Genomic DNA, 11,929 nt, shown 5'->3' with positions numbered 1-11,929 from the left:
GTCTCATATTTTATTGTTTTTACAACATTTAATCAAAGTATATTTAATCAGTGTCATAAAAAAACCCTTTTGTGACACCAATCATCACAAAAAACAGATCTCTACAAAGTGATTTAAATGAATTACAAATAAAAAATGCATGTTTGCATAATATAATATTTACCCTATCTCCAAATGTAGGATTTAGTAGATTTAAAGTGTCTTTTATGACACTGAGTCAGTATTTAGTAGATACTTATTGAGTTTGTGTGGACAGGTCTCTCTCAAATTTACACATCTGGACAATTTTTACCCATTATTCTTTGCAAAACTGCTCCAGCTGTCAGGTTGCATGAGGATCTTGAGTCTTTTTCAAGTCAAGCCACAAATTCTCGATTAGATTGCAGTCTCAGGACTTTAACATTGCTTTATGCTTTCGTTCATGCAGGATTTCTCTGTTGTACTCATTTCTTTCTCCATCCTCACAGTCCTTTCAGGATTTACTGCAGAGGAGCTTCTTCACAGCATGACGCTGCCTGGCAGCGCTGTGCCTCATGGTGGGGGTGGCATAATCATTATGATGATGTGAAGTGTGACATGGGGTTTAGTCTAATGGCAAAAAATCTCAGTTTTGGTCTCATCAGATCAAAGAAGCTATACCTAACACAGCTGACATCAGGGTCTCCCACAAGACAAAGAGTTACTTTGTCTGTGCTGCTCTCTCATAAAGCTGCAACAGGTGAAGCACCCGACGAACTCTGAAGGTTGTAAACCTTCAGAGTCGTCAGAGGTCTCATTTGCCTCCATCACTTGTCTTCTTCTTGCACTCACTCAGATTTCAATGACAGCCTGCTTCAGGCAGATTTACATCTGTGTCATGCTCTTTCCATTTCTTAAAGATTTAAGATTTAACTGACTTGGATATTTTCTTTTCCTGACTTGTTCTTTACACTCTTCATTTTTCCTCTTAATGTAGATCAAAAGTCAGACCCTTAAGATACAAGTTTATTTATACTACAATTAACGGAAACCCATGACTACACACATGACTACACCATGTTAAACAGGCATTTGGCTGCAGCAGTGAATATTTTAGGTGTGTCCTAAAACAGGAGGTAAATACTTGTGCAAACTTGTGCAAAATGTATTTTGTAGTAATAAAAAAGTTAAACTTTTCATTAGAGGACAAACAACTATGTGGAAAAAGAAATATATTTTCAGAGGAACACGTATCTCTTAAAAATTTAACACTAGATGAAATATGAACATTAATCAAACAGAGTGTCTCCGCCTAGAAACTTGGTTCAACCCTTCCTATTTGTTGTCTCTGTTCACCTTTTCCTGGTGCAGCTCTGAAGCTCCGCTCAGCTGAGGCAGGAAACACCCTCCCCCTGAACTCACCAATGAAAAGCAGCAAAGGAGGAGACTGCTGCATGAAAAACTGCCACCATTTTACCTTTTCACTTCACTTCCAACCAGGACAGCAACAGTTACTCAGCACAAACCATGGCAACACCGCTCACCGACCACGAGAAGCGCAAGCAGATCAGCATCAGGGGGATTGTGGGAGTGGAGAATGTTGCTGAGCTGAAGAAGGGCTTCAATCGTCACCTGCATTTCACTCTGGTGAAAGACAGAAACATTGCCACACCCAGGGATTATTACTTTGCCCTGGCCCACACTGTGAGAGATCACCTGGTGGGGAGATGGATAAGAACACAGCAGTTTTACTATGAAGCAGATCCAAAGGTAAAGATCAGAAGTTTTAGTAAACTGCTTTGCATACTGTGAAAATACATCCTCATTTAACTCAGAGACGTGTCAATGACACTCTTTCAAAATATGTTTTAGATGTTTGAAATGCAGTTTCCTGGAAAATCTGAAGCACTCACTGTCAAATAAGTATGTTAAATACATGCTTTAATTGGTATCAGTTTGAGGCAAAAACTGACCAAAATATCTATATTTTATATATAAATGACACTTCACAGAGCAACACATCAGCATTTTCTTTCTCCAAGTATATATATAGAATATATTAAAGTGTATTTTGCAAAGCATATTCTGTGACATGTTTTTTTAACGTTTCAATGGGAAGTAGGTTGTGTGCAATGTTTTCACATTGCATCAAACTTTCCAGCAGTATTTGTAATGGCATCATGTTTACAGAGCTATTTCCTGCAGGAAAATGTTTGCTTATGCCAGCTTCATTCACATAATGTTTAAAACTAAATCATAAATATTTGCCTGTATTTAATCTTAGATCTTACCAGTTATAGTAACTGGATTAAAAAGAGGAACTTTGTGCACACATGCAGACGGTTTGTTTCTGCTTTTTCTTTGTGCAGAGGGTGTATTATCTATCTCTGGAGTTCTACATGGGCCGGACGCTCCAAAACACAATGATCAATCTTGGGCTGCAGAACGCCTGCGATGAAGCAATCTATCAGGTCAGACAGCAGTTACAGGAAATGCAGGCTACAACAAAGACATGTTGAGCACACACATAATATTGTATTTAATAACATTTTGCTTCCTCATAAAAATGAGAACAGTAGGCTCTTATGTTCCTCCTCTCTGCTGTAGCTCGGCCTGGATATGGAGGAGCTGGAGGAGATGGAGGAGGATGCAGGTCTGGGGAACGGAGGTCTGGGCAGACTGGCAGGTAAAAGGCTGCAGATGTTTGAACCTGTGCAGATATAAAACAGTGTGGCAGACACAGAGATGTCATACCAACACTCCTCCTAAATAACCCAGGGTTAGAGAATAAAAGACTACAGTACATACTTCTTTTAAACAAACACAAAATGAGCCAAAGGTCTTTCATGAAACCCAGAAACCCAAATACATAAATTAACAGCTATTTCTGCATGCAAACTCTTTATCTCCAGCACAACAATACTCCATTATAAGTCTAGTCTTGGCAGTTGTCCATCAAATGCCAGTCTGCCTGATGAACATTTGAAGCAACTTGCACCCACAGAAATGTTGCAAGAGACAGACAAATGAACAAATGAACACTGAACTTCCCCAACAGCACCACAAACAGTCATTCCATTTCTCAATTCAGCACTATGGAGTTTGTATTTTTGATTTTATGTTTAATTTTTAAAGTATTTTCTGCACACAGCATGCTTCTTGGATTCAATGGCCACCTTGGGTCTGGCAGCATACGGTTATGGCATTCGATATGAATATGGAATCTTTAACCAGAAGATAAGAGACGGCTGGCAGGTAAAAACTGTACACAATTCAGTTCATCAAAAGACTATTAGCTACACATTGACTGACCCTATTATCTAAATATAAATATTTTTATTTCAGTCAAAATATTGTGAGCTGGAGGTCACACCACAGATTCATCTCTAGAGATCTCTAGAGTTCATAGTTTATCTTTTCTTATCTAACAGGATTCTCTTTTCTGAACATGTTCATACTGTCAGGAGTTGAGGAGGCCAAAGTAGAAGTGAAGTAGGTCACAATACATCATAAGCTAATCATTAATACCAGATGAGTTTGTGGTTTACCTCCCTTTAGTGCCACTGCAGTGGTGCAAGTTCTGTGTAAAAGATGGTGGGTGGTTGGTTTGAGATGAAAAAAAAAACAACATACATTGCGTATTTTGTGATAAGAGATCCTCACACTGAAGGCTTTTGCCCTCTTGAATTCAGCTGGTTATTTGCAGGTCAAACCCTCAGTGTAAACATGCACTTCTGAACAGTGAACTAGATTTAGACTCAGTGTTTTTTTCACTGGGGTGAATGAGCCCTGCATGTTTAATCCCTGCTGCTTGTGGACAGTAAATTTTAGTGAAAATATGTATATTTTATTCAGAACTTCACACAGAATTTTATCAAAGGATCATGAACAGGACTGTGCTTGATATATCAGTGAGATTAATTAATTAAGTGAGAGTAATCATATCTGAAAAGCATGTCAGAAGTCAGGCAGGGTCTCAGCATGCAACATCATGTTAACACGATCTCATCTTTACCCTGCAGGTGGAGGAGGCAGATGATTGGCTGCGGCATGGAAACCCCTGGGAGAAAGCGCGTCCTGAGTACATGTTGCCGGTTCACTTCTACGGTCGAGTAGAGGAGACGAGCGAAGGCTCCAAATGGGTGGACACTCAGGTACTGATATTGAATTATTGATTAGGTCTAACATAGATAAGATAACAGGCTTCTGTAAACATATAGATCCTGTTGAGAAATGTAACATTTCTATGTGTCTTCCTCTCACTATTTCCTGTGCAGGTGGTTCTGGCGATGCCCTATGACACGCCCATCCCTGGATACATGAACAACACTGTAAACACCATGAGGTTGTGGTCTGCTCGTGCCCCCAATGACTTTAACCTGAGAGACTGTGAGTGCTGAAGCCATTTTTGAGTTTTTGGGGGTTTCTGCATTTCCTTTTAGCTTTCAACAGAAAAAAAGTTTGCAAGACAGAAGGAAACTGCCGCAACACTGGCACCTTGCAACAAGATATCTGTGTTGCAAAGTAGCTCAAATGAAGCAGTTTGTTCCTCTCCTGCAAAGTTTATTTCTTTGTTTACTATACATGCACCTATAAGCAGATATTATATGTGCAGAAGCCATCACTGCTGTCTTAATGAAACTGAAATGTATTTTACTCTCTTTAGTTAATGTTGGAGATTACATCCAGGCCGTTCTGGACAGAAATCTGGCAGAGAACATCTCCCGTGTCCTCTACCCCAACGACAACGTACGTTATCTTTGAAACAATCACTTTCTTCAGTAAACACTTGAAAGCTTTTAAAATCTACTGTATTTTCCTGCTGTTGCTGGACTTCTATCCTTTATTAAGCCAGATAAAAGTCTCATTGAGATTAAAATCTCTTTTTCAAAACACACAATATCCAGTTAAGATACAATAAGAGTATACAAATTATTCAGTCAATATCCAATGAAAGAGTAGACAAAAACATTTTAGTTTTTAGTTAAAGTTAAGATGCATAAACAGAAACAGAAATACATGATACACACACATACATTCCTACTAAATCAAGGTCTTAACTATCACTTTGCTCTTTCCTCTCTACACGTTTCTATGATGTAGTTCTTTGAGGGAAAAGAACTTCGTCTGAAGCAGGAATACTTTGTCGTGGCCGCCACACTCCAAGACATCATCCGGCGCTTCAAGACCACAAAGAAGGGCGGTCCTGGTCGCACGTCCTTTGAAACCTTCCCAGATAAAGTAAGTGTCAGAATCAGCTGCTTCAGAGGTGAAGACCAGTGTTTCATTTCCTCAATCACATGGCAGCTGCAACAAGATCTTTACAGCTTTTTACTCTTTGTACACAAATCTGTGGCATAGCCTCCAAACTCAGCTTGTTCCCTTGATTTAAAGGTGGCCTGTATTGCACAACAATAACATTAAAGTTATGTAAAACAGAGCAGAGATTCAACAGAAACATCTACTTAAGTGGTGCATTACTATGAAGAATACTGTGATCTTTGTATTCCTTTTATTGGTCTGAAAACAAAATGCATTACAGCAACAGCAGACATGTTTCATAATGCCAAATGAGAAACCCTGCAGACATAATATTGTGATTTTGTGCAAAGGCACGGCAAATGTAATGTAATGAGTGTCTTTAATTCTAAGATATTTCAGGTATTAAACACCTGCAGCCCCTTTATTTTCCCTGTCTAGCAGTGTTTCACAGGTGGTTCTTCAATAATACTGAGAGAAGGATAAAAGTAAACTAAGTCAAACTGCAACAGCACCAACACCTCATGCAACAGATTTTTTTGGAGCCTGCAGTTATATAGCAACAGCTAGAGGAGGTAACAGTGGTAGAGCTTACAGGTTGTCATATTTTCCAGGTTGCCATCCAGCTGAATGACACTCACCCGGCCATGGCCATCCCCGAGCTGATGAGAGTCTTTGTGGACATTGAGAAACTCGACTGGGACACGGTGGGTGAGAGTCAGATTTGGTGGACTGCAGGGTGAATGTTTTCAATCATTTAGCTTATTGAGAGTGACTTTTAATCAGTGCAACAGATTTAAATATGGAAATAATGGACAAATACAGGAAATGAAAGCCACACAGCCAAGATGACAAATGAAATACTAATTCCTGTAATTATGTGCAATAAGAAGTGTTAGGTCAGGTCATCAAGAAAGTAGAAAATAGAAACTTACAGGTTGCACTGTTGGTATGTCATTAATTACAAAGCTCAGGTGTGATGTTGAATGAGAGAAAAAAAACTCCTCTCACCTCTGCAGGCCTGGGATCTCACCAAGCGCACCTTTGCCTACACCAACCACACGGTCCTCCCCGAGGCTCTGGAGCGCTGGCCTGTGGAGCTGCTGGAGAATCTCCTGCCCAGACACCTTCAGATCATCTACCAGATCAACCAGAACCACCTCAACGTACGTATATTAGTTGATGTAGTCCTAAAGGAATTCTTGTAGAATACTGAAATGTTTATTATGAAAATGAAAAACTCAGGAAGGAAAGAGATTAATTCTGAAACCACTGAAAGAAATGTGACATTTTTAGAAACCCACTATCACACAGCTGTCAGTCTCCATCTTTATTCCTCCAATAAGAGAGAGAAGCTAATGTCTCATATTTCCTGAACACATCTGTGACACACTGCATGAATTTGACACCACGTCTATGTCTGTTCTGTTACTGCAGAGGATTGCAGAACTCTATCCAGACGACGTAGACAAACTGAGGAAAATGTCTCTGATTGAAGAGGACGGATGCAAGAGGGTGAACATGGCGCACCTGTGCATTGTGGGATCTCACGCTGTAAACGGTGTTGCTAAGATACACTCCGACATCATCAAGACTGACGTGTAAGCTTAAAAGCGTAGCTTAAAAACATGCAGCTGTGCACAAAAAGTAAAAAGTAGCTTTTAAATTTCATACAACAAATGACCAAAAAAAAGCAGTGACAAACTGTATCTGCGGATACTAACAAAGGTTACAAGTGGAAGCTCAGCAGCTCAGATGGGCAGACAACTAACTAGACGGTTGCTAAACACCACACGAGTATGGCCTCATAAATTACCACAGTATTGAATCATCAAGTCTGTTAACTGTAAAAAGATGTGTCACTCGATTTCACTTGAAAACTTCGACACTTTTCCACTAAATAAGTGGCAACTGTGACCTGCTGGTGGAGAAATTCAGACACTCACTTAGTCTCAAATATCCTCAGATGATGCAATCCATCTAATAGTTGTTAAAATATTTCAATCTGTTGATCAACCAATCGATTTATGGTTAAGAGGATAAAACAAACATGCTGGTGTGCTGTTTTAACTACTGTTTGATACTACTTGATACACACACTTCCATTATTTTGTCTCTGATAAACCAAATTTAGTCATTCTTTAACATTTCCCATATTTCTTCAACAGTTTCCGTAACTTCAGTGATCTTGAACCAGAGAAGTTTCAGAACAAGACCAACGGCATCACTCCCAGACGCTGGCTGCTTCTCTGCAACCCCGGACTGGCTGAGCTCATAGCTGAGGTCTGTTTGAGCTGCCATGGCAATAAATAAACAATCAATAAATCAATCAATAAATAAATGCTGCCAAAATACAGTGCAGTGGTTAAGACCTCTGACTCCCCAGCTGTAGTAATTTATGAGTGAATCTTGGCAGAGTTTTCCACATCTTGTGTTACAGTTAGATTTAATGCCTGTTTTTAGGTGATCGGGGAGGATTATGTGAACGACCTCAGCCAGCTACAGAAGCTGAATGACTTTGTTGACCACGCTGCCTTCATCCGTGATGTCTCCAAAGTGAAACAGGTTGGAGTTTAGAGTTTAAACAGAAATGACATAAACAGTTATAAGCAAATTGATAATGCATATGTATTCTGCACAGCCAGTCATAAAGAAGGTGTAGATTTAGAGGCTTTATCTGATATAAAACGTGTTCACATGGCATTTTGTTTCCTGTTTTGCCCTGTTGCACCATGAATACAATAACCTAAACATGAATTGTTCTAATGTGGGCAGTGGTAGTACTTCTCTCTGCACATATAACATCTCTCAGTCAGTTGTCTGTCATTTCTACACATCATAACAGGAAAAGACATTAAAATCTAATTCATTTGTGCATTGCCACATAGCATTTTGCCGCATTAAAACAAACACGTCCTGACAGGCTGCACCTGTGATTCAGCAACTTCACCTCAGTGAGTAACAACTCTGTTGCCAAGTCACGCATTTCAGATTTTTTTTTTTTTTTTCTCACAGGATAACAAGGTGAAATTTGCCCAATACCTGGAGAAAGAGTACAGGGTGAAAATAAACCCATCGTCCATGTTCGACGTCCATGTGAAGAGAATCCACGAGTACAAGCGACAGCTCCTGAACTGCCTGCACATCATCACCATGTATAACCGTATGTGAATGGCTCACTGCTCATTACTGAGTGACAGATGGTTTCACAGGCCGTCACAGGGCTGCGACTGTGAGTGAGAAGTTAAATGATATCATCGGACAGGCGGAAGATTCCCCACCCGACAGGTTCTCCGAGCAAGTTAAAACAAACACTAAGAATGACATGAATCTGACATTCAAACCAACAGTGGGAATTTTCCATGCAGGCTGAGATAAACAGTGCGGCAATTTTAATCATTCAGAATTTATTATCACTTCGAGAAAATGCTCATTTTCCCTGCATCAAAATCTTTTTCTTTTCTTGGAATGTGACTAAATTTTACTATACTTTTACTCAAGTATCATACCAAGTACAGTTTTTAGCTACATTATTCTTCTACTCCTCTACATTAAAGAGGAAAATACTTTAAAAAATAACTTTCACTTCTCTACATTTATCTGACAGCTATAGTTACTTTGCAGATAAAGATTTCCATTGAAACATTATCATTTCCTGAAATATGATAAATTGTCACACATTAAACTACCCAACAGTTTATAAATAAGTTCAAATTAGTTCCCCCTCGACCAGCTACAACATTAAAATGCTGCTTACATGTTAATGCATCCAAATTAGTAATTTGATAATACAGTAAAATATGTACCATATATAGTATAACATTTTGCACAACTATTACTTTTTCTTTTGATTCTTTAAGTACAATTTGCTACTTCTGTACTTTCACTCAAGTAAAGAATGTGAGTACCGTTTCATATATGTGCATTTCATACACAATTACAAATTTCATAAAATGTACAACATAAGACAGATAAAAGAATAATTAAGGACAGATCCATCATAGAAAAAAAATAACACATGTAAAATATCACAAATGAGAGTAATAAATAGTAAAATCAAAGTGGGAAACACAGAAAAAATAAATAAATTTAGAATGAAATATAACCAGAACTGGAGAATGCCAAAGATAAACCAGTTATTCTATGTGAGATATACTTGTTTACTTGTCTGCAAATCATTAAGATATATGATTTGTAGACAAGTAATAATACAGTATTTTAAAAATCATTTCCATGACTATTTTGTTGCCAGTGCAGAGACGTGAGAAAGGATGTGTTCATATTTCTTCATTATAATAATGAGTTTGTGTTCTGTATTGTGTCTCTAGGCATCAGGAAGAATCCGACTGCACCTTTTGTACCTCGAACAGTGATCATCGGGGGCAAGGTACCAGCTCAGCCTCAGCCAAAGCTGACATGACAAATAATGCAGATAAAGAGCCAATAAACAGACCAGGAAGTGTGTTAATAGTTTGTTTTAAAGCGAGTCATCCATTGTCGCCCTCTGCAGGCTGCTCCCGGGTATCACATGGCGAAGATGATCATCAAGCTGATCACTGCAGTAGGTGATGTGGTGAATAATGACCCAGTGGTGGGAAACAAGCTGAAAGTCATCTTCCTGGAGAACTACAGGGTCTCTCTAGCAGAGAAAGGTACCATCCAGACAACTTACTTTAACACCTACACATGGTCTTGACCTTTTCATAACACAAGAGCATGTGCAAAATTCTGATTTCAAGGGTTTAACTCCAAAACATTAAGGATAATCCACCAAAAATCACAGCTTAACACGTTTCCCTCTTTAATTTTAATCTAATTTTTCTTCCTCAGTGATACCTGCCACAGATTTGTCAGAGCAGATCTCGACTGCCGGTACTGAAGCTTCAGGAACAGGCAACATGAAGTTCATGCTGAACGGAGCGCTCACCATCGGCACCATGGATGGAGCCAACGTGGAGATGGCCGAGGAGGCCGGAGAGGAGAACCTCTTCATCTTTGGCATGCGAGTGGAGGACGTGGCTGAAATGGACAAAAAGGGGTAAAGGAGACTTCTTTTGCATGATCTGGGTACACTGCCAAACTGAATTGCCCTTTCGGGATAAATAAAGTTGTCTGAGTCTGTCTGACTTTTTACTTAAGATTTGATTTTATCTTATTTGGATCTTTTTTATTCTGTTATTAACTTTTGCTCATACTTTGTCAGATATGATGCCATGTCGTACTACCAGAAGATACCAGAGCTGAAACATGTGATGGACCAGATCACAAGTGGATATTTCAGCCCTAAAAATCCAGAACAGTTCAAGGACCTTACAAACATGCTCTTCAGACATGACCGGTGAGCAACACACAGATCAATAATCTCATTAAATTTAATGTATCCCATCTTCAAAAGCATTTCTTTTCCCCTCTTTGTATGAGTTTCACTGCTCACTTTTTGGATTTTTTGTTGAGCTCAAGTTGTCAGGCGTATTTATGTTTCCCCCCCTTTGTCTCTCTTCAGTTTCAAAGTATTTGCAGACTTTGAAGACTACTTGAAATGTCAAGAGAAAGTCAGCAAACTCTATCAGGTAACAATCATCTCACAAATATTTCTCAGGATTTTCAACAGAGGGCATACGGTCTTTTTTTTCCTCTTCTTGTATGTTCTTTTCTATTATAAAAAAGTGTATTTTTTTGGCGTTTAGAAAATTTACAAAAGGTAGTATAAAAAGAGAGGGTAAACAGAAAAATAACAAGCTGAAAATGAGCAAGCAGGAAAAATTAACTATTAGGATATAGAATAGATTGGTAGAATATGGTTAGTAGTAATTATCAAGAAGATAGAAGCAGGATTACAACAATACATCCTTTATAAAAACCTACAAAAATGTTTTATTTTTCTTTAAAAGAATCCCAAGGAGTGGACGAAGATGGTGATCAGGAACATCGCTGCGACAGGAAAGTTCTCCAGTGACAGAACCATCACAGAGTACGCCACAGAGGTGTGGGGGGTCGAGCCGACCGACCTGAAGATCCCGCCTCCGAGTGAGCCCAGAGAAGCCATCGAGGAAACTGCCAGAGCTCTGAAGAAAATGTGAGGTTGTTTGACGACCGAGAGGCTGCTTTTAATGTTTACAGTATAGTTTCTGTTCGCCTGCGCTCTTCAAGTAACACCTCACTGAACTTTTTCAAGAAGATCTGCACACGTCTTCGTTTTTATTTTTATTGTCAAAGCACTTGCATTGATATATGTCTGTTACAGTCCTTTAGCACCAACACATACAGTAAACCAAGAATTATTGTGGAGAGACAGACAGAGATAGAGAGAGAGAGAGGTCAAGTACTTCCTTATGAGCAAACTATTTCCTCATATTGAACATTCCTGGGGTACAGGATGGATGGGAGTTTCTGCATTTCAGGAATTCAGTAGGACGTCAGGCAGAGCAGGTGACTAAAGTGAATTTTTAATTACATTCCTGTGAGTATGCTCTATGTACATGTGTGACAATGCCTCTCCATACTCCAGGCAGATATAAACAAATGCTAACATGCTATTTGCAGATCTTACTTGACCCCATTCTTGTCACATTGTGTGTCTCTCTCAGTATCTTTCTTGTCATAGGAAAAAAATATGAACACTTTTCATTCCTGATCTAAAGTATTTCTTCCCAGTTTTGAAATAAAATATTAATATATAATGACATGAAGTGCTTTTGTTTCAGTTTTGAGA

The 11,929-nt window shown here is 39.0% G+C and overlaps 1 protein-coding gene across 1 annotated transcript; it reads left to right on the top strand.

Annotated features, from left to right (window-relative positions):
* Positions 1-1,409: 1,409 nt before the first annotated feature.
* On the top strand, positions 1,410-11,900 carry pygl (phosphorylase, glycogen, liver). Its single transcript, XM_042437119.1, has 20 exons — positions 1,410-1,728; positions 2,328-2,429; positions 2,566-2,644; positions 3,110-3,213; positions 3,981-4,112; positions 4,236-4,347; positions 4,625-4,707; positions 5,062-5,199; positions 5,832-5,924; positions 6,237-6,383; positions 6,655-6,818; positions 7,386-7,500; positions 7,681-7,782; positions 8,233-8,380; positions 9,546-9,604; positions 9,728-9,869; positions 10,048-10,255; positions 10,421-10,555; positions 10,721-10,787; positions 11,109-11,900. Exons 1-20 carry the CDS (start codon positions 1,486-1,488, stop codon positions 11,295-11,297), a joined length of 2,562 nt encoding a protein of 853 aa, XP_042293053.1. The 5' UTR covers positions 1,410-1,485; the 3' UTR covers positions 11,298-11,900.
* Positions 11,901-11,929: the final 29 nt, after the last annotated feature.

Source organism: Thunnus maccoyii, chromosome 16 (assembly GCF_910596095.1).
Source record: "Thunnus maccoyii chromosome 16, fThuMac1.1, whole genome shotgun sequence".
In the NCBI taxonomy this organism is placed as follows: Eukaryota; Metazoa; Chordata; class Actinopteri; order Scombriformes; family Scombridae; genus Thunnus; species Thunnus maccoyii.
The sequence above is the reverse complement of the archived record's forward strand: the minus strand, read 5'-3'. Positions and strand labels throughout refer to the sequence as shown.